Below are 26,868 nucleotides of genomic sequence, written 5' to 3'. Positions count from 1 at the left end.
GTATGGTTAAAGCTTTGCTAGCACTGTAGAGATATAGATAGCAGTGTTAGAGGTCCACAAGGGATAGAAAGTGTAAGGTGGTTTTGTAGAAGATGACAATTAAAATGAGATTAGGCATATTCACCTAGGTTAATGAGTAAAAAGCCATTTCCAAAGTATCTGGAAATATTTGAAAATTGCTAAGGCCAGAGGATGTAATGCTTATTTCAAGAAGGCAGACCTTTCCCATTTTCCTTCCAGGAAATGCACTGCTAATTATTTTTTAAGTTCACTTATAAGTTCATGATAAGTTAATCATTAAATCTGAGCTACGGAAAGTCTTCGGATCCTGTGATCAGTGGATTGTCCTGTCAATTTGCAAAGAACTTGAGCTTGAATTAGGGTTTTCCACTGGCTTTGTAAGCAGAGTTGTTTTTTTTTTTTTTTTTTTTGCCAGTGGAAAAAGGAAGACAAGGTTTTTGAAATTACCTGTTCCAGGAGAGATTTTTAAAAGAAAAAAACAAAGCTAGTTCATTTCTTTGTAATTTTCACTTATTCTATGCTTCACAGTGAGAAATAGTTTTGTAGTTTGGTTAAATAGGTTAATAATAATAATCTTCAATGAAATAAAAGCACACTCTATCTTTAGAAGGATAATATACATACATACATAAATACCTTTAGGAAGCTGTTAGGACAGAATAAAAAAGTAAAATCCCTTGAATATTTAATTTTGTTTTACATGACTCTGAATACTTGTATGAGTGCAAGCATTGCAGTGTAATTGTGAATTATGAAAACAGGAAAGGAAGGGAGAAGAGGGGGAAAGCATATAGCTGTTGACACAGGATTTTGAGAGGAGGAGCCCCTTGGAATCAGAGTTTGGAAAAAGTGTGTGAGGCATGATGTCATTTTCAGTGAGAAAAGGCCACAGGCTTACCTGGAAATTGATGGTTCTTTAAGATAGATGTTAGCAAATTGTGGTAGCCTTATTAGCTATTAAATATGTTCTATTCAAATCTCCAAGGCCAAAGGAGGCTGTAGTGGTGTGTTGGGGCAGCAAAGGCTGCATTTTCTTCTGCTTTCTGAAGTAGATATTGTAATCTCTGTAGAGTCATTATGTGTAGAACAATTGGGGATTCGTAGAGATCTTACGTAATGCATTTTGCCAGCTAGAGTAAAATTTAGATTATTTTCTAGTATTTAAAACAATAGATTCTGCTTTCCTTGCTGTATTCCTTCTGAATATTGTTATCGCCTTCAGTTAGATCCAGCGTTCTGTGAAGTCAGTTCTGGGAACTGTGACCCAGTATTTGTAATGCCCACAATTGAGGAGGAGTGACAGCAGCAGGACCAACCCTCAGCCTGTTTATTCAGCCTGGGAAGGGTCTATGCACCATAATACCCTGACTGTCAGCATTAATATGGACAAAGTGAACTCAGATTAACTTCTATCTTTCCTTCCTGATGCAAGAACAGGAAGACAACCTGACCGAAGAATTACATTAAACACAGTTTGGTACAGTTTGTCAGGAAATGCAGGCATTGTCAGCAAGCTAAATACTATGTTTTGAATTCTTGTGAATACAATTTAAAATGCAAGCAGTATTCTGTGCTTATGCTTTTTCCCAAGTTCATAACGATTGAACATTCTTGTCATAGAACAAGAATTGGTTTTAGTCTTTAGTTATGATGGACAAATAGTGCAAGAAGGATATGAACGCTTTTGCAGGCACCAGGTGAAGTGCATTTCCTGATTATTTAAAATTAAGATATTACTTAGTTTCAGTTTTCATAATGTTTTTTTCTCTTTCCTCTCTCAACACTTTGGCTTTGTCTTTCAACAGATAGGTGTTGGAAGATCAGATAAAATAGTATGTTGCAATAGGTATTAATAGCATTGCTTAGGGTTCAGAAAGGACCTAATATTTGCTTTAAGCTATTTAATAGAACTTGTGAATTTGGGAGGAATAAAATCTTGTGCATCTCTCCATAAACTTTAATTATTTGCTTAAATTTTGTAACTTGAAGTATTCAAGTGCACATGTAGCTGTAAAAACAAAAGTTTAATCAGACGACTTCTGTGAATGCTAAAATGGATTTATGCCTATCACTTTTTTTCCAAGCAAAAAAATAATAATAAAGACTGAGGGTGTTAAGAAAACTCATTGGGGTTGGACCCGATGAACTCTTGAGGGGCCTTCCAATCCCGCAATTCTGTGATTCATTCTACTAATATTACTACTGGAATGATGTTTTCTGAACATTATCAACATTCAAAATTAAGGTTGCATTTAGAAGGAAATAACGATGTGAGTTAGAGTAGAATTGTTTCATTTGTAAGGGACCTACAAAGATCATGTAGTCCAATGCTTGACTGCCTCAGAGCTGACCAAAAGTCCAAGCAAATAATTCAGAACATCATCAAATGCCTCTTAAATTAATTAGTTTCAAGCACATTGGTACTTGTGACTTAGCAGCTAGTACAACTCCTGAATTTCCAAAGCAGAACTGTGGGGATTAACAGACAGTTGAGTTATTCGTTCTACTTTGCAATTGAAATATGTCAGCACCTTCTTTGGTAACATTCCTTATAAGTGCAGTGATGGTGGAAATAGCTTTTATCCCTAGCTATAAAGGAACCACTAAGGCACTATGGGAGCACTGAGACTATCTTGCAGCACTCAGCACCAAATGATTGTTTGCTGTACTTGCTTTAAAATGGGTGGTAAGTTTACTGTGTGCTTATGAATTGTGAGGTTTCCAAACCTACTAGTAGGTTTTGGCTTGTGAAGATCTAAGGAACAGAGGCAGGAACTATGTTAATATTTGTATCTGAATTAACACTGCCTTAGGGAACACTTTTTTATTGTCTTAATATAAAATGGACATCTTACACAGAATTGATAATTTCTAAAGTTTTCTTACAGTGTCTGCACAGTTCATAGTCTCTGTTATCTGAAGTGAGAGTCTTCATTGATTAAAAAGGAAATGTGTGTAAAGTAATGCTGCTATCTTCTTTTTATTAGGGATGATGATGTCGCAGTTTAATATTTCTCAGAATTCCATGCGTGGTAGTCCTGCATCTTCCAATTATCAACAAACCACTATCTCACATAGTCCTTCCAGGTAATGATTTCTTTAAAATGGGGTGGGAGGGCAGCATACTGTAAATTCTTCCTACAGCAACAGCTTTTGTTGCAAGTATGTGAGAGGAAAGTATCAGTGTCAAGGCAAATTTTACATTAGTCTGACAACAGGGTGAGTTTTTTGTGCTGGCAAAGGAACATCTTTGTCAGTGAATTAATTCTTGTATCCTAAGGATTAGTCACGATTCTTCGCTGTCTTTCCCCTAATTTTGGCAAACTTTGTTTCCTGCTTAAGGAGTCCTCTTGACAACCCTACAGCTGTTTTTCAACCTGTGTCAGAGGCTGTAGCTGGTGACAAGAGGGTAGGAAGAGACTGATGTGTTCCAGAATGTATACAGTACCAGCATGATAGGAGGGAGGGAAAGAATGCTTGTTAAAATATGGAATACAGCTGTACAAAAAAACACTCAAGTAGAACAGGCCCAGTAGTTTGGCCAGTCTTCCAGCAGCATCCTTGTCAACTTTCTGATTCTTTTTTTTAAACTTACAGGTGTTGGCATGTACCTACAATCCAGGCCTTTTTTAATATAATAAAATACTCTGAATTAGAGGAAAAATTTCTCTGTGTATTTTCAACTCAGATGCTGGGCTTTAACAGATATCGTCTTCAGTTCTTACTGAAGATTATGATGTCATTTATTATTTCATAACATGAAGTTATTATTTCATTTTGAGTTACTGTAAACATTTTGGCAAATGAAATACACAAAAACCAATACACTATTTACTTCTATAACTAAAAGGGATATTGAAGAAAGTTTTTTGGATTGTGAATGTTACAGTCAATACTACAAAGTTGTCTTGAAATCCATGCAAAATCCTTGTGTTGATTTCTTTTTATTGAAACTTACCTTCTTAAGAGCTGCTATCTAGAACTGAGGGTTGTGAAAGTGTTTAATGTACTTTCTCATTTATTTGGTTTATTTTTGAGAGCTCATGTAAGAATGCAATTTAGAAGGTGCATTTATTATTGTCACAAGTCTGTGTTATTTTTATGGCTTTCTATCTGCAGGTTCAGTCTAAGATAATGCCAGTGAAAGAATAAGTTCTATTCAGTGGACCTTGAGTCAGGTCCTACTGAACTGCCTATCACATTCCTATATCTTGACTATTCTATTAGATGACATTCTTTGAACACTTAGTGGAAAAATCACATTTAGGGTAGATGGCTCCTTGTTAATCCCGGTGACTCAGTTCTTAATTGAAATTTAGCTATCACTTTCATTCAAACTTCTAGGACCAACTTCTGGAAACTACAGATCTTATTTCAAGTGTATGTTTGTGTCACTGTTTCCTTTCCCTAGGTGGAGGTCTTAAAAATGTCCTTTACTGCTTTATTACTTTTACTAATGCAGTACCTTAGCTGTGACTCGCTGGTAGTAGTTGAAGTTTGGAAGGTATCAGTATCTTGAAATTCTGTGTTGAGGGAGATTGTTTATGGTGTTGGAATTTTATATCTTAAAGAAGTTGTAGTGTTCTGAATGTTGAATGTTAAAAAAAAATAAGAAGTTTGTGTAAACTTGCTTTTCCAACTTTTAAAAACTCTTTTAAAAATTTTTTAGCCGGTTTGTGCCACCACAGACGAGCTCTGGTAATAGATTTTTGGCACAACAAAACAGTCCAGTGCCTAGTCCATATGCTCCTCAAAGCCCTGCAGGATACATGCCATATTCACATCCTCCAAGTTATACACCACATCCTCAGATGCAGCAAGGTAAGTCTCTGATGTTTGTTTTATTTCCCTGTCTCATGCCAGGAGTCATATGCTTAGTGCAAATCTTTGAGCTGACAGGTATGTTTAAAGTTTGCTTTCCTGACCATACAGAATGGTAGTATATACTTCATTAAAAAAAAATACAGTGGAAGAAGAAAAGTTAAAACACATGTTAATGTTGCATTGCTCCCCTGTGCACAGCCATATTCCTTAGTTCTCGTGTATACATGACAATAGAAAATAACAACACAAACACAAAAGTTGTTTTCTTGTTAACTCTGAGTATCATTTATCTCTACCAGCAAAACCCCCTTATTTTTGCCATTGTCACGTTGGTTTTACTACCAGCTTATTTAGCCTTACCAAACTTATGTAGTGTCAACTAGATTAATTCTAAGTTGGCTAGAATCATCATGCTCAAGGTATGCTGTAAGTGGCAAATACAACATAGAAAATGAATGAATTTCTTTGTTCTTCCTTTTTCTAAAAACAAACATGACCAACATGAACTCTGTTTAAAGTACCTAAGCATTTTTTGGTTGGTAAGAAGAACTCTTGTTGGATTCTTTCAAATTATTTGTTCTTAAAGTTTAGCACTGTGCTTAGAATATATATAGCTGTTCTATATGTAATGTTGTATGTCTCATGAATACCTTGCAAGTCACTAAAAGTAGTGAATACAAATTAGTTAGAGGAAAGCAAAGTTTTCTATAACTAGTAGGAATGTCAGTACAATAGATGCAGAAAGTTTGCTGATCTGTACATGGAATTTAGGTTTTAAATCCTCTTGAAAATAAAACTCTTAGTGTGAATATGTCAGTATAGGCTTATGTTTTTTGTATTTCAGCTTCAGTATCCAGTCCCATTGTCACAGCAGGGATGAGGAATCTTCACGAAAATAAAGTCTCAAGTCAGTTGTCTGGAAGTGCAGCTAATCATCATGCTGATAATTCTAGACATGGCTCAAATGAAGACTACCTACAGATGGTGCACAGGCTAAGCAGTGATGTATGTTATCTGTATCAGTTTATTGTGATAAAACTAGTATTTTCTTGGATAAAGCAAGTAGGCATTTAGCTGCCTTAGAAGTCAGATGTTTTACTAGATTCTTGATGTATAAAATTAGCAAAAATTCCTTCAGAAATCTTGAGTCTAAAGGGGGAAAAAGAACCCCCACTCTATCCCACGCTTCTTTGAACCTGGTGGCAAATAGGCTTTTCATGTATGTGTGTGTGATTTATTCTACAAGTATACTAATAACACCAGACTACTTAAATTCCTTGACAGGATTAACACGGTAGAACTCCATGAGTTACTAGTTTTATTAGTATTTTTTGAAATGCAAGAATTATGCTGATTAAAAATACTAGGTAAGAAGTGGTATATTAAGAGATTGGTGTAATGAAGGAATCTATCATAATAATAGTTACATGTTTTTCTCAGTCTCCTCTTCAGCAGTACAGATTCATTAAAATGAAGCTGTCACATTAGAATATTGGCTACCAAAATAAGCATTTTAATTAGAAAACAGAACTTCTCTGGAAACTTCCTTTATAAGACTTCATTCTTTAAAAGAACAGACTCTTTGTAATTTGTTTATAATTACAGAAATTGTCTCTTTGTAGATGTAGGGGTTTTTAGTTTGTTCTTCCCCAAAACATTCCCACAGATGTTGTAGAGAAAACAGTGCTAAAAATGAGAAATACAGCTCTATAAAAGTTGAAATCTTGTTAGAGCATCGAGTAACAAGAACACCTGTGACCAGCAGAGGGCTCCATGAAAGCATCAAAACATGTAGAACTTTAGGCGCAATACTGAACACTGGCTTTCCTATTTAATTTTAAGATCTTGTGGAGGTGAAAAAGACACATTTACATTCTTAAAGATAGAATACTAATTGCACTCTAATGATGTCCATGGTATATTATGAAGAAGTTGGTCAGAAATAAAGAATTCCATTGAAGCAGGTTGTTCTGTGTGAAACTGGAGAAACAGTAGAACTTGTTTGCTTCATACCATTGAGTTCTTCCCTGCCTGACTGTGGAGACAGGCAAAAATAGCAAGCTAAAGTCAGTCCAGTTGTGTTTTACATGAGACAATCTCAGCTGCTGCAGTGGAAATGTTGGAAATTTTGTTCAGTCCTGATGTGTATATGCTGAAAGATAGAAATACAAAGTGTTATTTTAACTGTAAAAGTAAAATGCCATTCTGGACAAACTTTAAGGGTAGTCTAAGTGAAAAATCGGTGAGATTGTTTTTAAAATCTACATTTTATGTTCAATTTCTTGTAGTTGGTATTGCATAGATGAATGTGTCTGCTTTTCTGCTCTTTACTATGACTGCTAATAACAAAAAAGTTCTGAATGGAATCAGTGTAAACTAAAGCAGCTTATTTAGTCAAAAGACATGTACATACATTTATTGTCATGTCCATGATTTCATTATAGAGTCTTCATGCTGATTTATCTTTGGAATAACAGCAGTCTAACATAGACAGATTTTTATGAAAAAAATTTTTCCTAATACTTCTTTTATGCTTTTTTGTTAAAAAAAATAAAACAAAGGTCAGTTTATATACTAATTTTAGTCTTTTATCAATTGTTCACGTTCATAATCTTAATTATTCATCATTGTCACTTTAGGATGGCGATCCTTCAATAAGGAATGCTGCGTCTTTTTCCTTGAGGTCACCACAGTCAGTCTGCTCTCCAGCTGGAAGTGATGGAACCCTTAAAGGTAAGTCTAGCAATCATATATATCAGTGTATTTTTTCCCAGTTTTAAAGCATAGAGTATTTAAATAAATATTCAGTTATTCCTCCTGACTTGTTGTCAGATAGTTTCAGAGCATATGTCATTATGTTTTGGATACAAAATTATTTTGAGCCCTGATCCAGAAGAATTTTTTGAAGGTCTGAAAATTAACTAATCATCCTTCAAAACAAAGTTCAAATTAATGGAGGACAGAAGGATTTAAAATCCTTTCTAATAGGAGGATTTAATTTCTTATAAGAATGGTTTCAGTTGCTCTACATAAAAAAATGTTTTAAAGGCAGCATTACGAGTATCAAACTTTTAACCAGCTCAAAAGTGTTCTAACAGGGAACACTTGTCTTAATTGCAATCATGAAGTTTTAAGAAAATTAAATTAAAAGTAATTCAGTGAACTCAATACATATAGCATAAGCCTAGAAGTGTTAGCTGTTGAGAAGAAATAGAATGAGCTGTCAGTCAATTGAGAGGGAACAGAAAAATCTGCTCAGAGTATTTTTTTATGCTAAAATCTTGAATGCATACTGCTGCTTTTAATGCTATCCCTGAGAAGCGATGACTGAGATATGGTAGGGATTTGGGCATATTCTTGCTAATTTACTTTTTAATTGTTTCTGTATTTACATGGCAGTAGAATAGAAAGATGCATCAGTGCTTTCTTCTCTTAAGCCCCAAAACAGGTCTTTCTGGATAGTCAGGTTAGGGAGAGAAAGAGAACAGAAGATGATGGGGGAGATTTCAGAGAAAGTGAAGGTATTGGCCTTGTGCATCCAGATAAGTGACTTCTTTGCAGGGGTGAACCTTAGACAAGCCTTCCCGTAGGTTTGAGGAGATTATCAGGAAGATTTGAGTCAGGCTTTTCAGTTTTGTGGAGGAAGGAGAAGATACAATGGACTTAAATTGAAAAGGGAGGTTCCAACTAGGTCTAAGGAAAAGTTTTTCACTGTTAGGACAGTTGAGTTTTGGAAAAGGTTGGAGAATTTGTGCATTTCCTGTCCTTAGAGGTTTTCTAAATCAGACTGGGTAAAGCCGTGCATAGTCTGGTCTTGCTCACCCTGTTTTGAGCATGAGGATGGACTAAATGCTTCCTGAGGCTGCTTCTTAACTGAAGGGTGTCCTGTGGTCCTGTGACTGCTAAATGATCTCTCTGTGATTAATCTTCTATAAGCATATACTGTGTTAAACAGTAATAGAAGAAATGTGGCTCAAGTGGCAAGTGAGAAGTACATTTATAGCATGTCAGCAGCATTAGTATTTCAGGAGGTTTTGTGCTAAAGGACTTGTAAGACTTGTGTAAATGGTGAAGACTAAATGTGATTGTTTTCTTTGTCAAGCTTATCAGGTTAACAATATTGTGAATCTCAGCTGCTTCCACTCAGATACATGATTGCCACTTGGGCAGAAGAATATTTGAATTGTTGGATTTTCTTTGTTAAATTTGCTGCTGTTTCAATTGGCTGTACCAGAACCCTGTTTTGAAGGGATACCAGATTATTTCTGACAACAATCTGATTGTACAGTTCAGATTGTAATGTTTTGGCATTAGAGGGGTTGAAGAAGTGCAAGGGAGCTTTCTTATTTATTTATCTGTATAACACTTTTACGCAACTGAAATACTGGTGCTACTGCTTTGCCTTAAAGTAAGTAATGAATGCTGGTTGAGAGAACCAGTTCTTGATGTAGCAACAATCTTGCCAGACATTTAGTTTCAAAATGTATAGAAGAGGTGTGGAGAATTACAGTGTTATTTAGAATGCGGGATCCCTGACAGTGAGGTTTTTGCCCATGATTTGGAGTCAAAGTTGTGCTGATAAATTTGCCACTGATGACCAAAGAGCAAATATCTCTGCTGAGCTTTTCATTGCTACTCTCATTAGCCCATGGAAGTTTGGTTGGCGGGTTTCAAACTCTGATAAAGAAAGTTAGCAAAATAACTTTGGGAGGACAAAAAGAATGGCACTAGACAACATCAGTCCAGAGAGAGATGATCACAGAAAGGATGTTACAGTATCTAAGCTTTCTTACATAACAGATATGTGAGGCAATTACGGAACATAATGAGTACTGTACTTTTGATATGAAAGTAACAAGGACTTCGGGGGCCGTGGAGAATGTGATCGTACAGTCCTGAAGACTGAATGTCCAATTACCAATATCTCAGTGAGGAAGAAATTTTGTTTCTGACTTACACAAATATTTGACAGAAATTATTTTGTTGGTTATTCACCTACTTGTTGAAGTAAAATTTCTTTGCTGCAAAAATCTTTCCTTCTCTTCTGTTCCAGCAAAGGCATCAGCAAAGCTAATGTTTTATCCAGATGTTCTAGGATAGTCTTTATCTATTCTTTTTAGTGTAAACTTTGTATTCTTAGCTATGCAAACAGAATAATAGCATTCATACTTTGTTACCTCATCTACTTTCTTAAAAAAATTTCTATGAATTAATCTACAGAGAATCAACATAGAGTATTTTCCTTTTGTTGATCTCAAAATTCGTTCTGCTTTCTCACTGCTTTGGAACTTCAGGAAAGATTATTTTATTTTATTTAAAACAACTACTAAAAATCTTTATAGAGGAAAGCGTTCCACAGTGTTAGTCTTTCCAGTAAAAATTAAACTCACTTGCAGTCCTGTTTCCATACAGTTTCCTAAACTCTTGGGAAAACATCGGTAAGAAAAGCAACAGCCTTCATGAAGTAGTAGAATTTTGCACATATTGTTGTACAGTAAGTTCTGTTTCCTCCAGAAACTGTTAACGGGTATTCCATTATTTTCTGAAAAATTTGGAAAAATTGCTTTTATTTTCTTAGGATTTTTAGGACGTCTCCAGAGAGATTACTCTATACTTTGTCTCTGAATGTATAGTGGGTGGCAAGAATAATTAGCATTCTTTTCAAATTTGTAATACAGATTTCAGTGCTCTTAAAGGCACTTGTTAAGAAAAATCACCATCTCATCCTCTCCTTCAAAAGAAAGGTGGAAAAAAATTACAAAATTCACAGAATCGTAGGGGTTGGAAGGGATCTCAAGAGATCATCGGGTCCAACCCCCCTGCCAAAGCAGCTCCCTAGGACATAACTCACTTGTCGGCATCCAGACAGGTCTTGAATCTCTCCAGAGAAGGAGACTTCACACCCTCCTGGGCAGCCTGTCCCAGGGCTCTGTCACCCTCACTGTGAAAAAGTTCTTCCATATACTGGTGCAGAACTTTTTGTGCTTCAGCTGGAGGCCATTGTCCCTAGTCCTGTCCCCACAGACCACTGAAAAGAGGCTGGCTGTTTGCCTCTGTCTCCCACACTTCAGATATTTATAAGCATTAATCAGATCCCCTCTTAGTTTTCCTTTCTCAAGCCACAGTTCAGTCAGCCTTTTCCTCACGGGGGAGATGCTCCAGACCTTTAATCATCTTCATAGCCCACCTTGTCTTTTTTATACCAAGGAGCCCAGAACTGGACACAATACTCCAGGTGGGGCCTGACCAGGGCAGAGTAGAAGGGGCGGATCACCTCCTTTGACCTGCTGGCTACACTCCTCCGGATGCACCCCAGGATCCCATTGGCTCTCTTAGCCACCAGGGCACACTGCTGGCTCATGGCCAACCTGTCATCAACCAGGACCGCCAGGTCCTTCTCCACTGAGCTCTTCTCCAGCAGGTCATCCCCCAGCCTGTACTGATACAAATAGTTGTTCCTTCCCAGGTGCAAGACTCTACACTTGCTTTTGTTGAATCTCATCTGGTTTCTCCCTGCCCAGCTCTCCAGCCTGTCCAGGTCTCTCTGGATGGCAGCGCAGTGTTCCTGCATGTCAGCCACTCCTCCCAGCTTTGTATCATCAGGTACTTGCTGAGGGTGGATGCTATTCCCTCATCAAGATTATTGATGAAGATACTGAACAGGACCGGAGCCAACACTGAGCCCTGGGGAACACCGCTAGTCATAGGCCTCCATTCAGACTCTGCTCCACTGATCACCACCCTCTGAGCTTGGCCCATCAACCAATTCTCAACCCACCACATTGTTCTCTCATCTGTCCCACACTTTCTCAGCTTTGTTATCAGGATATTGTGGGAGACAGTATTGAAAGCCTTGCTGAAGTCAAGGTAGATGACATCCACTGCTCTTACTTCATCTACCCAGACAGTGATGATGTCATAGAAGGCTATGAGCACAATCTCCTCTTGGTGAATCCATGCTGACTACTCCTCATGACCTTCTTCTCTTCCAATTGCCTGGAGATGGCATCTGAAACAACCTGTTCCATCACCTTTCCAGGGACAGAGGTGAGCCTGACTGGCCTATAGTTGCTTGGATCCTCCTTCTTGCCCTTTTTGAAGACTGGAGTGACATTGGGTCTCCTCCAGTCTTCAGGCACTTCTCCTGTCCTCCAAGACCTGTTGAAGATGATAGAGAGCGGCTCAGTAATCACCTCCACCAGCTCCCTCAGCACATGTGGATACATCCCATCAGACCCATGGATTTGTGCACATCAATCCCACAGAGATGCTCTTGGACCACCCTACCTCAACCAGAGGGAAGCTTTTCACTTCCCACACTCTTTCTTCCCTCCGGAGTCCGGGAGTCCTGAGGGGGAATCTTTGAAGTGAAGACCAAAGCAAAGAAGGCATTCAGTATCTCCACCTTCTCAGCATCCCCTGCTACCAGGACATCCACCTCATTGAGCAAAGGACCCGCATTATCACTAGTGATCCTCTTCCTGTTCACATACCTAAAAAAACCCTGTTGTTATTATCCTTCATGTCCTTTGCCAGCTTCATTTCCAGATGGGCTGTAGCCTTCCTAGTCACATCCCTACAGGGCCTGACAACATTCCTATATTCTTCTCAAGTGCTCAGACCCTTTTTCCACAACTCTTGATCCTACTTTTTGCTTTGCTGTTTCTACTCAAGATTGTGAACTCCACCATCTCATGGTGGCTATGTTCCAAGCTGCCCCTGACCTTCACTTCCCTAACAAGCCCATCCTTATTAGTAAGAACAAGATCCTGTTCCTCCTTGCCTAACCCCTCACCCCCACCCCCCGTTGCCTCTTCCACCGTTTGTATCAGAAACAGTCTGGACCATACATTCCTGGCCCTGTTACTTACCCAACAAATACCTGGATAACTGAAGTCCCCCATAAGAACCAGTGCCTAGGATCACAAGGCTACTTCTAGCTGCTTGTAGAAGGTTTCATCAGCCTTCTCCTCCTGATCAGGGGTCCTGTAGTATACACCCACAACAGCATCACCCATACTAGCCTGCTTCTTGATTCTCACCCACAATCTCTCCACCAACACATCACCCACTCCTAGGTGGAGTTCAATACATTCTAGCTGCTCTCTCACATAAAGAGCTACTCCTCCACTTTGTCTCCCCACACTGTCTTTCCTACAAAGCACACAGCCATCCATGACAGCGTGCCAGTCATCCAGACTGTCCTACCACGTCTCCGTGACTGCAGTGAGATCATAGCCTTCTGACCGCTCAAAGATCTTTAATTCTTCAAATATATTCAAATATTATTTTGTGACAGTCAAAATAAACATTCATTCTTGTATCTTTGTTCATGTCTTCTTTTTTCTTGTGCGGTTTGCTGTTTTTTTTAATGCAGTAATGCTGCTGAATACAGCAGTTCTAAGCTAGGACATCTGAAGCTGAGCTTTTCATGAGGCATGTGAAGCTCTCAAGAAAGTGATGGGACTCTTCTCTGAAAACCATTGAGTTTGTAGAAGCTGAATGCAGTCTAGAATTTGTTCCTAAAACATCCCAAATACATGCTTTTCATTGTATGTCTCTTATGCTACCTCTTTATGCAATAATTTCTTTTCAACTAGTACAAAACTGGGGAAGATTTCCAGAGGAAGACACTGGTGTGATTCTAGAAAATACAGCAGGAAAGGACTCATGGGCTGCCCATGTTATTGTCATCTAGGATGAGCTGTACCAGTGTCACTCCCAATAACTTCCATCAGTTGTTTAGGGGTTTTTGGGGGGGGGACACGTTTGGGTTTTTGTTTGATTTTGGTGAGTGGGTTTTTTTGTTAAAATATCAGTTATGGAGTTTCCTTATTCTTGCCATGCAGCTTGTTTAGGTTCTTCATGTATGAAAACTTTTTTCCTAACGCTTATCCTGGATCACTGTTGTTCCAGTTAGGCATGATACTTCTTGACTTCTTTGTGGGCAAGGAAAAGCAATTCACATCCTTTTTTTGCAGCAGTCATTTACGTATCAAAGAACATTACAATATATTGTACTAATCTAATCTTCTGCAGATTGAACAGCATGGTTTCTTTCTGTCATCTTTACATAGGTCATAATTGCTGAGCTTCTGATTTTTTTTCTGTTCTTATCTTTCTGATTGGTTTGCATTTGTCCTGATGTTGTGCTGTCCTAAGTTGTAGATGGAACTCTATTTGAAGATTTACAGGGATGACAGTCAGAAAAGTACCATACACAATCTTGTATGATACTGTGAGAGTATAGTTTAAAGCAACTTTGCTAGTTGCTTTAACCATATTGCTTTCTGTGGAGCTTATCTATCTTCCTCTCGTTTTGTTACAATTCCTTTCTTGGAACAGAAACAGGTTTGATTTTTTTTTTTTTTTTTTAAATCATCATTCAAATTAGTCAAGAAAATGGTATCTTATTTTTTTTCTTAAAAGCATTTGTGGGCCTCTCACTCTTAAGGAGTCAACACCAAAAGCTGTTACTCTCTAATTTGCTTACATGAAAAGTTATTAATGACAAATATTTTTAACTATTATTCTTAAGAGAGTGCTCGAGAAAGCTGCACTTGTTCACCTATACTCCTTCATCCATTGTTACCAAGAACAATTGATACATCTGTGAACACAGTTTCACAGTACGTTATACTGCAAACCTACAGGGTTTTTGTGTGCATCATACTTACTCATCTTGTTGGTGAAATTGTTAGAGGCTATAGAAAGGCATCCAAAGTCCCAATATGGCATTAAGTTCTTTAACCCACAAGACCTACTACTTTATGGAATAAAATGTTTAGATTGGAAGATACTTGTTCTTGACAAACTCACTCCGGAATACTACCTCTTTATTATCATCTCAATCCTTACAGAGACATTGTTCTTCTAGTATGTACTTAACTCATACAGATTATGTGTAATACTTCAGGCAGTCTATCACCGTATTCTGAAGGGAGTGTTTTTCCTGTTTGAGTGGGCTGGAGGCACAGATTCTGAACATGATTGTTACCAGTTCTGAGATTGATTTAACCAGAGTTTCAGGGTAAATTTGTCTGATGCCATTTCCATGAAAACATTGTATTTCTATGAAAGAGGTAAATAGGATCATATTAAATGTAAGAAATGAGCCATTTCCATTTACACATTGTGAATTTATTCTCTTAAAACTTTTTGCCTATAGTGTGTTCATTATGTTCTGTCATGGCCAGGTTGCTAGCTTTTCCAAAACACAAACATGAGCATGAATGCAGTATGGATTCTGCTTCTGCCTTTAGGTACTTATTTGTAATATACTTACTTGGATGTGAAGTCATCTAATAATGCACATATGCATTCTTTAAAGCCTGTCTCTCCAACGACTTTTTCAATAAAAATTCTGGAATACTGTGTCCAGGTTTGTAGAATGATTTGGTACGCACTTCCATAACATTCCCAGAGTCTCAAAGATCCCTTTGCTATGGATTTAAGAGGGCATAGCACTTGAATATTCCTGAAATGTCTATTTAATATATTGCGAACCGAGTATTAGACAATAATCTTCATTTGTTCACTGGCAGTGTTTTCCAGGTTTCATATATTGGGAACAATACTTATGGTAAAAGAAGGATGTAGTTTAGGTGAAATACATTATTTATGTCAACATCTGGGAACCATCACTTGCCAGGTAGTTAGAGGAACATGAAGATACTGTTTTGAGTGACCATTTGGAAGTTGTTCTGTGGGTGGAGAGCTGATAATTTAAAGTTCTGCAAAGTATGTGAGTCCCAAGTTTATGGTAACCTTTATAGATGTTTTTTAAACCATGTGGATCACAAAAAATAATGTGGTCAGCAGTGAGAGTTTTGTGCACCAGCTTTGAAAGGCAGGTGGGCTTTCATCTGAAGAGGCTGAGATATGATCAGAGAAAGTATGATGAATGCTTAAAAATATGTGACTACTGTGGAATGATTAGAAATTGTGCAGACAAAATACGTATAATGGACATGTCAGTGATGTGTGCTTTTTATTTGTTTGCTACCCAAGTTACTGATGCACAATGAGCAATTGAAGCCATTTTTACCAAGGGGTTAAGAAAAAGAAAAAGCAGCATTTTTTAAACTTCACATTTTTAAGCAGGCTAAGTCACTGTCAATGCAATGCATTTTATAGTTGTTTGCATTATAAAGGAATTTGGTAAGAAATCAGTCAAGAGTCACAGAAAAAAGGTGTTCACAGATTGCTGAAGCAGTTGATAAAAATTATTTTATACTCAATACAATCTAGCATTAGGAATCAGGGAAACTAATAATTATTAAGAACCAGTCCCAGGATTATCATGGATGGTCAGGATGCCTGTTACTGAAAGATTATGGAGGTATTGTTGAGGAGTGTATTTGCTCTCTGTAGAGGCCTTATTTCATATTGATGCTACCTGCTTCTCAGCTACATTTGGTGTTATCCAGTTGACCATCAGGATTTGCTGTTCAGTAATTATACAGCAGCTATCCCAGATAGGTAGCAAATCTCTGTCTCACGGGTTTTATACATTCCTGCAGTATAAAAAGAGATTGCACAAAGTTATTTTACTGATACTGTGGAAAATCAACTAGAGAAAGTCAGAGGGGTTTTTTCTTCTTCTGAATTACTGCACAACCACAGGTGTAGAATCAAAAGCTGCCTACATATTTTTCTGTTCTAAAGAATATTCTGAAACTTGGTTCATTCCCAAAGATCATAATGTGATTTACTACATTGACAGCATTTTGTAGAGCAAACTTTCTCAACCTTGAAATCCCAACTGGTATAGCAAGCCTGGCATACCTGTCTGTGTATTCTTTCCACCAAAACATTTCTTCTGCTATCAGTAAGTTTTGTAAGATTTTTGTTCTTAGACATATAATGGCTCAAGCCTTCTCCTATAGGAACACATAAGGTCAGAGACCAGTTTGAGTTGGAAGGGACCTTAAAGACCGTCTAGTCCCACCCCCCTGCCATGGGCAGGGACATCCCCCACAAGACCAGGTTGCCCAAGAGCCCATCCAACCTGGCTTTGAACACTGCCAGGAGTGGGCAGCCACAGCTTCTCTGGGCACCTTGTTCCCATGCATCACCACCCTCACAGTAAAAATATTTTAGACAGACTTCAACAGTAATAGGCACAGCTCTCTGTATAATGGGTGATGTTTTTCCTGAAGTCTAAGCATCCAGAAGAACATGGTATATGTTCAACATGTGATACCTGTTAAAAACTGCAGATGTTTGTAGTAGAGTGAAACTGTTCCAGAATGCTTCATCTTTTCCAATTGCTTCTTAACTCAAATAGATATGCATTGTAGCTTCTAAGCCAGAGGCATCTCAGAAATATGTGGAGTTATTGCCAGCATGTGTATTCTTAAAATGCAATTTACAGGCCATACTATCAACACCTTCCTGGAATGTCATTCAGGAGGAAGATACTTTCAAATATCCATTCGTAGTGCTGCCTAGGAGAGGGAAAACTTTACTTTTGTTTCTTCATTTACTGGATTCTAAAGATGTTTAACCAAGTGCACTGAAATCCTTCTGACCTCCTTAAGTTACTCAAAGATAAAAAGAACTACATTATCTGTTGCTGCAGTGTTATTTTTCAGCCTAACACCTCTAAAATCAATACCAAATCAGAATAATGTTGTCATATTTACTTAAAAGTTTAGGACAAGGGAGAATCAAATCTGTGTCCTCTATTTCAATTGTAACTATGAAAAACAACAAATCTTCCATTGTTGCAACTTCAGAGATAATTCAAGAGTAAGGTGTTAGTAAGAGCTCTTTGATAAGTTTGAGCTGCCTCTAATATTTGTGGAAATAAAAGTGCAGCTTTTATTTCCTGAGGGTTGTCACTGGTAGCTAACAATACCTGTAATACCTTGTACTATAAGACAATCTTGTAAATTATTAAAAATTACTAGTAATTGAGAGGAGGGAAGAATCACAAGGTTAGGAGTCTGGTGAAAGGCGGGTGAGACCTCTTCATAGATTGTAGCCAGGGCTTCAGTACTGGTGGCTAAATGTGATATCTAATTTGATGGGGAGTAGTGGAAAGACCTTGACATTCAGGATGAGACAAAACAGGATTTCCCTGTATTGTAGGTGGTATTGGTAGAATATAGAGTTGTTGCTAATAGTCAAGAAGGGGTAAGATTAAACAAATTCCGTACCCTGCTATCTACATTCAGAAGTTACAGGACTTTATAGAGTGTACTAGGTAAAGTATAGCTAGGTAGAGTATATACTAGCTAGAGACAGTATAGCTGTCTGAGGAAAGAAGTCATCAGTAAAGGCTCATTTTACATGTGAACTGAAGCTTTGTTAGAGGTATCCATTCTCCTTTTCATCTGCAGGTCAGTACATTGCTCAAATATTCTTAGTATTTCTTAAAATATCTGGTAGAAATTCAAGCTGCAGAATAAAGCTGCTTTCTTGCTTGATGGTGTTTCTTAAATTAAGCAGGTGGGGACCTGTATTCCAATTAGGTTTTGATTTTGTTAGAAGTACTGACCTATGATGAGCTAAACAAGAATGACTAATAATAATCTCAGTCACTGCTTTCTGCAGATTAGTATTTCTCAGTTGATGAATGGATTCTGACAAATGTTTGCTTTACCAAGAGGCTGTACCTATTGTCCACCCAACAGACTTCTCTTTTCTTCTCATCCCCAGTCTTCCTTTTTAGGTCAAAATTATAGCTCAAAATTCTAATTGGGACAGATCGAAAACCTTCTCTGTCTCTCAGAGTGGGGTTTTTTCAGGACTAACAGTTATGGGGGAGCTGGTTTAGCATAAGAAAAAAATTTAAATGTGATTATTTGGAGATTTTTTTTTTTAATGGCCTCTTAAAAAGAAAATTCTCTACATGTACTCATTCCAGGCTTTGAGTCTATGTAGAATTAAAAATATTCTTAATTTTTTCTTTTTTTTTTTTTTTTTAAAGGAGGGGAGATAAGGCTGAGAATGGTAGAAAATTGCCTTAAGACAGTGTTTTCTAGATAGTAATGAGTGGGGGAGGTTGGAATAAGTTTACCTTAAATTAAAAAAAAGAAAGTTGAAAATGACCTGTCAGAAATGAAGTTAATGAAGTTGTGTATGTTTCAATCTTTCTATTTTTAATTAAAATTGTGTGTCTGACATGACTAATGCCTTTACACTGATCATTAATTCTTCGTCTTTGGACTTTATTAAGAATCTTTCTGATCTTTCATTTTCTGTAGTGAGCTTGCTTTCATTGACTATTTTCTAATACATGATATTCTGAACCTGAAGATGCTATTTTTATTTATTCTTTTTTGGTGGTGGGTTTTTTGTTCCATCTTCTCTGAAATGATCACGTCTCTACCTGCCGTGGAGCATGAAAATTCATAGGAATCCACTGCAAGTACCTGGATTACATCTTGATCTAGGAATGATGTGCTTCCTAGACCTTATTAAGAACTTTTATGAACACAGATATTTATAGAAATACACCTTAAAATTATGTAGGTTATATTTAGTGTGTTTTTATATAAACATGAAACAACATAACTGTTCAGTTTCTCTGAATTATTATTCTAGGATCAAGACAACCTTTAATCCAACAATCTCAGCCTCCACCTTATTCATCACCTAGAGATGTTCCCCCAGACATATTGTTAGATTCTCCAGAAAGAAAGCAAAAGAAACAAAAGAAAATGAAGTTAGGCAAGGATGAAAAAGACCAGACTGAAAAAGCTGCAATGTATGATATCATTAGTTCTCCTTCCAAGGACTCCACTAAGCTTACATTAAGACTCTCTCGTGTAAGATCTTCGGATATGGACCAGCAGGATGATATGCTTTCTGGTTTGGAGAACAGCAGTGTGTCAGAGGGTGATATTCCTTTTAATGTGCAGTACCCAGGACAGTCTTCTAAAACACCCGTTACTCCACAGGATGTTAACCGCCCACTAAACGCTGCTCAGTGTTTGCCGCAGCACGAACAGACAGCTTTCCTTCAGGCACAACAAGTGCCTGTTTTACAACAGAACACTTCACTTGCTGCAAAACAACCTCAAACTCCTGTGGTACAGACACAGCAACAGGTTTCGCAACAAGGAACTATAACGTCATATGATGAAGTAGAATTGGATGCATTGGCTGAAATTGAGCGGATAGAACGTGAATCAGCTATTGAAAGGGAGCGATTTTCAAAAGAAGTGCAAGATAAAGGTAAAAGGATTGTGTGTGTGTATACACTAATATATTATATAAATATATATGCATATAAACCCCATATATATATATATAAGAATCCTTCCTGTCATTGTCACATAGTTCAATTCTGTTGATTCAGTGTAGGTTCTTCTGCGACATTCATCTCCATTCCCCTCCAACAATTACCTGTAATCTCTCATATTTGCATATATTGTTTTAATATCTAGTATTCTTTATTGGGGGTCTTAATGGATGGGAAGTGAAGTTCTGATGTTTCGCAAGTTTTTATATACTACTCTTATTTTGAACCATGAGACTGAATGAAGTACAACTGATGCGTATAACTTCTAAAATTCCATCAGTACCCAAAGTCAAAATTTGTATTAAGTTTCGGTGGTTGGATTATTAGTTAACTATTAATGTTGCCTTATATAAGAAAATACAGGAAAAGTCTTTAATTGCATTTCTATTCATATCACCATTTGAACTTAATGTGAAGGAGGGTTTAGATTCAAATCACTTCTACTCTTTTAAAGTCAATGTAATGATGGGTAATATTTACTGCTATGTTTTCTCCACTATTTGTTCAACAGGATATTCATTATTATTCAGGCTTTAGAGGACTACTGTATATCGTTTTGGTCTGTAGCAGAGAACCAGATGAGCTTCTGATACATTTTTACTTCACTAGCTGTACTGGTTGTCTGAACTGATTTCATTTAATCTCTCTTGTTTGACTGGTTGGTTTTGGTGGTTTTCAGGTTGGTTTGGGGGGGGTTTTTTTTGGTTAGTTGGTGGGGTTTGTTTTGTTTTCTTTTCTCTGTTAACTGCTTTGGAGGTCTTAGCTTTCAGAAATCTCAAAAGTAGGTGTGAATCCCACATGTAAATCATGAAGATAAGATTTCTAAATTCGATAGCAATAGGATAACATTAATACTTTTCAGAAGCTCACTCTGCACTCTGTTTTTACAATATTTTATAATATAATGCTAATGTATTAGGTACTCCCAAGAAAAATTTTGCTAAGTTGAAAACATTGCAAATTCTGATTTTGGAAGTTCATAGATGAAAATGGTCATTTTTGGACATATTTGCATGAACACAACTAAATTACATACGTCTTGTATGTGCAGAGAGAGCACATATTTTCTTTCTATTCAAAAATATTTTTTTTTCCTGTTCTTAAAGATGTAGGGGCATTGAGGGGAGAGAGGGGGAAAGAGAATTTGTGTGTGTGCGTTAGTAAATGTGGTTGTTACGATTACTAAATGGTTTAACAACTTAGATATTTCTTATTTGATAATTAAATCAAGTCATTTTAGGAAACCTTGTGAATGTGGAGAAAATGTGTGCTCGCCTCAAAAGATCTCTACAGTCTTTAATTTTTATTTAATGGAATGGGAAACTTGTTACTTTGTTTAAATCTCTTCTGTGAATTTTAAATTTCTTGATGAAGAGCTTGTAGTTTGTCTCCTAACACTTCAAAAGCTACTTTTATATCCATACACTCCAGGTAGAAACTCCAGCATGAGAAGCACCTGAAAAAGTGTACTGTATTTTTGATGATGTGCAGCACTGCAAACATTTAGAGCAAGACTAAAACATGTCTTTTATTCTGGCTTTCAGGAAAAGCTGAGCGTTCGTTTTTTACCACAATGACATAGCCATGGGCAGACTCTGATTTGTTTCTTTTGGGGAAAGGAGTGATTTGTATAGAATCTTTCCCTTTCATCTCTGCTCAGTAATCATCTTCCCAGATAAGGATTGCAGCTTTACGCTTCCCTTCTACCTGTATCCTCCAGCACATCCCAGTTCTTCCCAATTTCCTGCAATTCTGTGAATCAGGGGCAAGTGTTGCTGCCGTACACTGGGACAAATGATCACCATTTATTCACTTGTGTTAAGTTGCCCTATGCTGAACAGCAGCTCTTTTCACTTGGCATTATTTTTAGGTTAGGGTTTTTTTTAAGTCTTGGAACAGATATCCTGAAAAGCTGTTACCTTGGAGTAATGTGGTTTTTATTTTCTAGCAAGACTTGTTTGTATTCTGTCTACAAGTTGATACACTCTGGCATTGTTCTAATTCCAGCGGTTTGGTTTGGTGTGAGGAAGCTTTCTCTTGTTTCTATGGGAATATGACTATTAGAAATCCATACGATAACTCCTAAATATGTCATTCATTTTTGCAAAGCTGCTCACTGTATTTATGCAGAGGTCTGGTATTTGTGTGTTTTGGTACATATGCTGTAACTTCAGATCATGTTATGTCAAGAAAGTAGCATGACTGTAGCAAGTAGTACTCTGTCTGATTAGAATGGGAATGCATAGTACTAGCTGATGCTTTGCAATATAGCAAGTGTCCCTCCAGATAACTTACTCAAGATGCTAGCACATGCCAAAGTCTGCATGAAAGCACCTTTGTGACTTTTTTAATCAAGGCATGAGAGTACAGATTGCAGTCACACTACAGTTTCTGTGTAGGCATGTGTTGTCTTCTATAAATGAGTTTGAGAGGAGTTGTACTCATAAATTTTGATAGGAGAATAGTAGTCTCTTCAGTTCTCTCTCTTTTTTTTTAGACAGAAAATCACTGTAGTACTATGCTGAATCAAAACTTTTCAGATGCTTTCTTTTTAACAGTAAGGCTCTGGATGGATATGATATGTTCTTTCTGAGGCTTGGAACCAGTAGTGTTTTGGGGTGTGGTGTGTGTTCTTGTGCTACACTTCTTTAAGGAAATGTGAAAATTTGGTTTGGTGTGTTCTTTGTAATGCTGAGGTCCTTTTATGATGTTTGCTGTAAGGTGGGAAATGGGGATTGAAGCCCTTTGGTAATCAGGGTTAGTTTCCATAATAAATTGTTAATTGCATCAAAACTGTTAAAATATTTAGTTCCCACCAAAGTCTTCTGAAGTGGGAGGCAGTCTGTTTCAGAGGTGGAATTCATACAGGGTTTTGCAGAAGTGCCTTCATCTTTGAAAAGCAGCATATCTTTCTGGAACCTGAATGCCAGACTTTTACTTTATGAAAAAGGAATTCTTAGTGCAAAATCACTAATGCAAAATCTGGAAGATGTGACTTAATGTGTGTCAGATATGCCTAAGGAGTGATTTAGAATATAGACTTTATGCCTTTTATCTGAGTGCTTTTCAGAGCTCTATTTTTATAATTCTATCCTTCAGGTCTCTTTGGATATTGGATTAAGTGGATTATATGGTGTTTACATCATAGAGCAATATGAAATTTGAAAACGCTGGTTTCATCCTTGTCTTCCTCTGTGTGGAAGAACAAAAGTCCATCTCTTCTTTTTTTTTAAGGAAATCTCTCTGTATTGATTTATTTTGAAGTGAATTTGTCTGATTCTGTACACAGAATCAGAGTCACAGAATGGTTTGGGTTGGAAGGGACCTTAAAGTCCACCTAGCCCAGCCCCTCTGCCATGGGCAGGGACACTCTCCACCAGATCAGGTTGCCCAAAGGCCCATCCAACCTGGCCATGAACACTGCCGGGGAGGGGGCAGCCACAGCTTCTCTGAGCAGCCTGTGCCAGGGCCTTGCTATCCACATAGTAAAGAATTTCTTCCTAATGTCTAATCTAAATCTACCTTCTTTTAATTTAAACCCATTCCCCCTTGTCCTGTCATTCCCTGTCCTTCTAAACAGACCCCACCCATCTTTCTTATAAGACCATTTTAGGCAGTAGAAGGCTGTGTAAGGTCTCCCTGGAGCCTTCTGATGCCCAGGCTGAATTTTTCTCTTATGTTTGATAGCTTCAGAAGAAATAAGTAAATCCATGGAACATGACATGCATAAGGTCTTCAATTCTCATTCAGTTCTACACAGTGGGCTCTGTATCCTCATCAGGTGCAAGATGTCAGTCAGTACTAGGCCATATCTTCTTTTTTTATAAGGATGCATAATATTACAGATAGATCCAGCTATTACTTATCATGACTTATATTATCTGAGTGGGGAAGAAAGTGATTCAGAAGGGCTTACACAGCAATGGATTATATTTTTCCACAACAGTCAACAATAAGTGAACCATTCTCTGCTTAGCTGCGTTGTGGTATTTTGCCTTTATAATTTTTTTAGAAAAGCAATGAAGCTTCATGCACATTTTCATCTCTTTTAGTCACCATCAGTAGTCACATTTCCTATACTGCTTGGTGCTTTTTTATCCTTTTGAAACAAGTAGAGATACATTATTCTGAATCTGTTTGGTTCACTTACTTGGAATTGTGCTTTGCTCACGTTCTGAAGTTGTCTGTTCTGAGAGAGTACAGCAAGTCCTGCTGAGTTTTAGAAAATTATGTCCAGTGAATTTCTGTACGTAGGAGTCTTGTTTTTTTACCTTGGTTGGAGGGAGGATGCTGAGGGAGAAATTTAATTTTGCTAACCTCAGTTCTTTGCATTACTTCACGTGTTGCCACTGTTCTAAGTGGGTTATTTTATTTTGTATGTAGCTAAGTGAAAGCGAGTCAGTTACTTCCAGTCTAAACCTTTCTTAGAACATTACTGTTAAGTTTTCTTGTTCTTTGAGATTTATACCAGCTACTGAACTGATTTTAAAGTTCAAGGTTTGTACCTCAAGATCTTCCATGCTTTTCTAAAACCCCCAAATACTGTCAATCAAAAATATTTGATACTGGTGTTAAAAGAATCTCTTGAATCTTGCAGGAAGAAAGAACCTTGAAAATTACTTGGAAAAAAACATAGAAAGCAACACATCTTTTTTGAGAGATTCTTTTTCAAATTGCTTTAGGTTTTTATTTTACTCAGATTCGCTAAATTTTAATTTGAGCTCTTCCATAGCATTGTGTGTTCATTGTTACATTTTAGGCTACTTCAAAGACACTTCTACATAGTGCAGCTGTCTTAACAAATTAAGGAATTCAGTTGTAAAAATCACTGTTCTCTGTACTTTGTGAGTAGAGTAATGAAAACATTAATCACTAACCTTTTACTTGGGAAGCTGTTTTTTTACAAAAACTTAAAAGCAGTAGATGCATTTTCTAAAAATGAGATAAAACATACTTATATCTGTGGGGGTTTTCCCTATATATTTTGCCTCTGGGGATCCATCTGTACATTTCTTTGGAATCTTGCTGTGGATTCTTTGAATTAGGAAGAAGTGAATCGGTAATAACTTTATTTCCAATAATCGGATCAGTTAGGAGGCATTTGGATGCCTGCTGTGGGCCCTTCTTTTTTTAGTCCATTCCAAGCCCATAGCAGCAGAGACACACATCCCAAGAGTGTGAATCTGCCGGAGCAAAACTCTCAAAACTGCAGTTATAGGTAAGTAACCATTTTTCTCTTACCTTTTAAGTTCTTATCCAGGTCCTCTCCCTTTCTCCCCATTACCCATCTCCCCCTACAAGTTCCCCAAAGAGGAAACTAATAGAAAAACAGTATTAAGAATGAATACTTTGCTTATGTCTAATTTTATGTAGTCAATTAGTGAAATGACAGAACGTGTAATTATAAGCAGTATATTATCATTCATTTCCAAAAATGTTGCAGAGGGTCTATTTCCTTAAAAAGGGAGCTGGACGTGAAGTCACTTGTATAGTAATCTTGCAGAAGATTACAATCAATTATACCAGAAGATGAAATGAGACAGTGTAAAATAGAAATCATTATGTCTTATGTAGTAGGACAATGTTAGAATTAGGTGTAAAGTATTTTGTGTATACAAGCTTTCATTAGATCTGCATTTTGTAATTTGATGTAATGGGTAAACTGACAATACATTTGGCTTTCCAAAGAAAAAGAAGCTTTGCAAGCTCCAGTTCCTATACAGGAGAAGGTTTTTTGTGTGTGTGTTCAGATATGTTTTAAGAAAAGTACAAGGTGGAAATTCCTCTTTTATGTAGAGAAGTCACAGTGAAGTATGGCAATGTTTTTATCTATCTAGGAAAAATTACTTTCCTTTATAGTTTTTTATAAAGAATGAAATAGTGAGTGAATGAGGAACATGTCTAAAGATAGAAATTAGAGGCATTTTTTTTTTAAATGGTGTTTGTTTTGGTGCACTTGTGTACATGAAAAAATTCCTATTTATCCCAGGTTGTGCTTCACATAGGGTAGTGCAGAAACCTGCTCTTAAAAGCAGGCATAGAAAATAACTGAAACATAGCAGTTTGGTTAGAAGTCTAATTTCTTTAAATATAAAATTTGAATGTGGCATATGCCTTTGATTATACCTGTCAGACAGGAGGATTTATAATATTACCTACACAGTAATGAATTTATTTTTTTCTGTGACAGTCGTTTCCCATGGCATGTATAATTAATAAACCTTCTTAACTACAGCATTTCTGTAGTTCATAGTCACTAAATTCACTCTGGCATCAACCTAAGAAGATGCAGACTTTTTTCATTATTATGCAGTGTAAAAGTTACTGGATCTAGCTAATTGAAAATATTTTTGAGTGCAAGATATGATGTCAGAATAAAATCAACATCTAGAAGGGAGACTTCAAAGTCATTCCTCATTTCGAAAGTTTTCTGTTATAGAAATGAATTAAAAACTAATTAGGTTATTCTGTAGGAGATACATAAAATAATTTTCATTAAGTCTAATGTTTGTGTGTCACATTTTTTTTCTGAAATTAGATGCCACATTGTGTATTTTGAAATAATTGCACTTCAGGTTTTCTTAGCTGTTTTAACAATTGAGTTACTGTAATACATCACATAGCAACCACATGGATAAAATCCAACATTTTAGTTCAGAAAATTCAAAATAATAATGTCATAAATGAAGAAAAATCATGTTGTACATAGAAATATTAAATTCATTGAGGTTCAGCTGTAGCTCCCAGTATCAAAACGAGTATAGGTGCTT

General features: G+C 37.0%; 1 protein-coding gene across 2 annotated transcripts in view; it reads left to right on the top strand.

The window, feature by feature from the left end:
• The window catches only part of NIPBL (NIPBL cohesin loading factor), a 91,820-nt gene that overhangs the window by 4,877 nt on the left and 60,075 nt on the right, over nt 1-26,868 (top strand). For both annotated transcript variants that reach the window (XM_084277870.1, XM_084277871.1), the window contains exons 4-8: nt 3,009-3,108; nt 4,691-4,842; nt 5,690-5,850; nt 7,485-7,578; nt 19,399-20,031. In XM_084277870.1, coding sequence (XP_084133996.1) covers nt 3,009-3,108; nt 4,691-4,842; nt 5,690-5,850; nt 7,485-7,578; nt 19,399-20,031 — 1,140 coding nt within the window. The remainder of the gene's footprint in view (nt 1-3,008; nt 3,109-4,690; nt 4,843-5,689; nt 5,851-7,484; nt 7,579-19,398; nt 20,032-26,868) is intronic.

The sequence above is a fragment of the Gallinula chloropus genome, assembly GCF_964237585.1.
Source record: "Gallinula chloropus genome assembly, chromosome: Z".
NCBI lineage: Eukaryota > Metazoa > Chordata > Aves > Gruiformes > Rallidae > Gallinula > Gallinula chloropus.
This window is presented reverse-complemented; position numbering and strand designations above follow the sequence as displayed.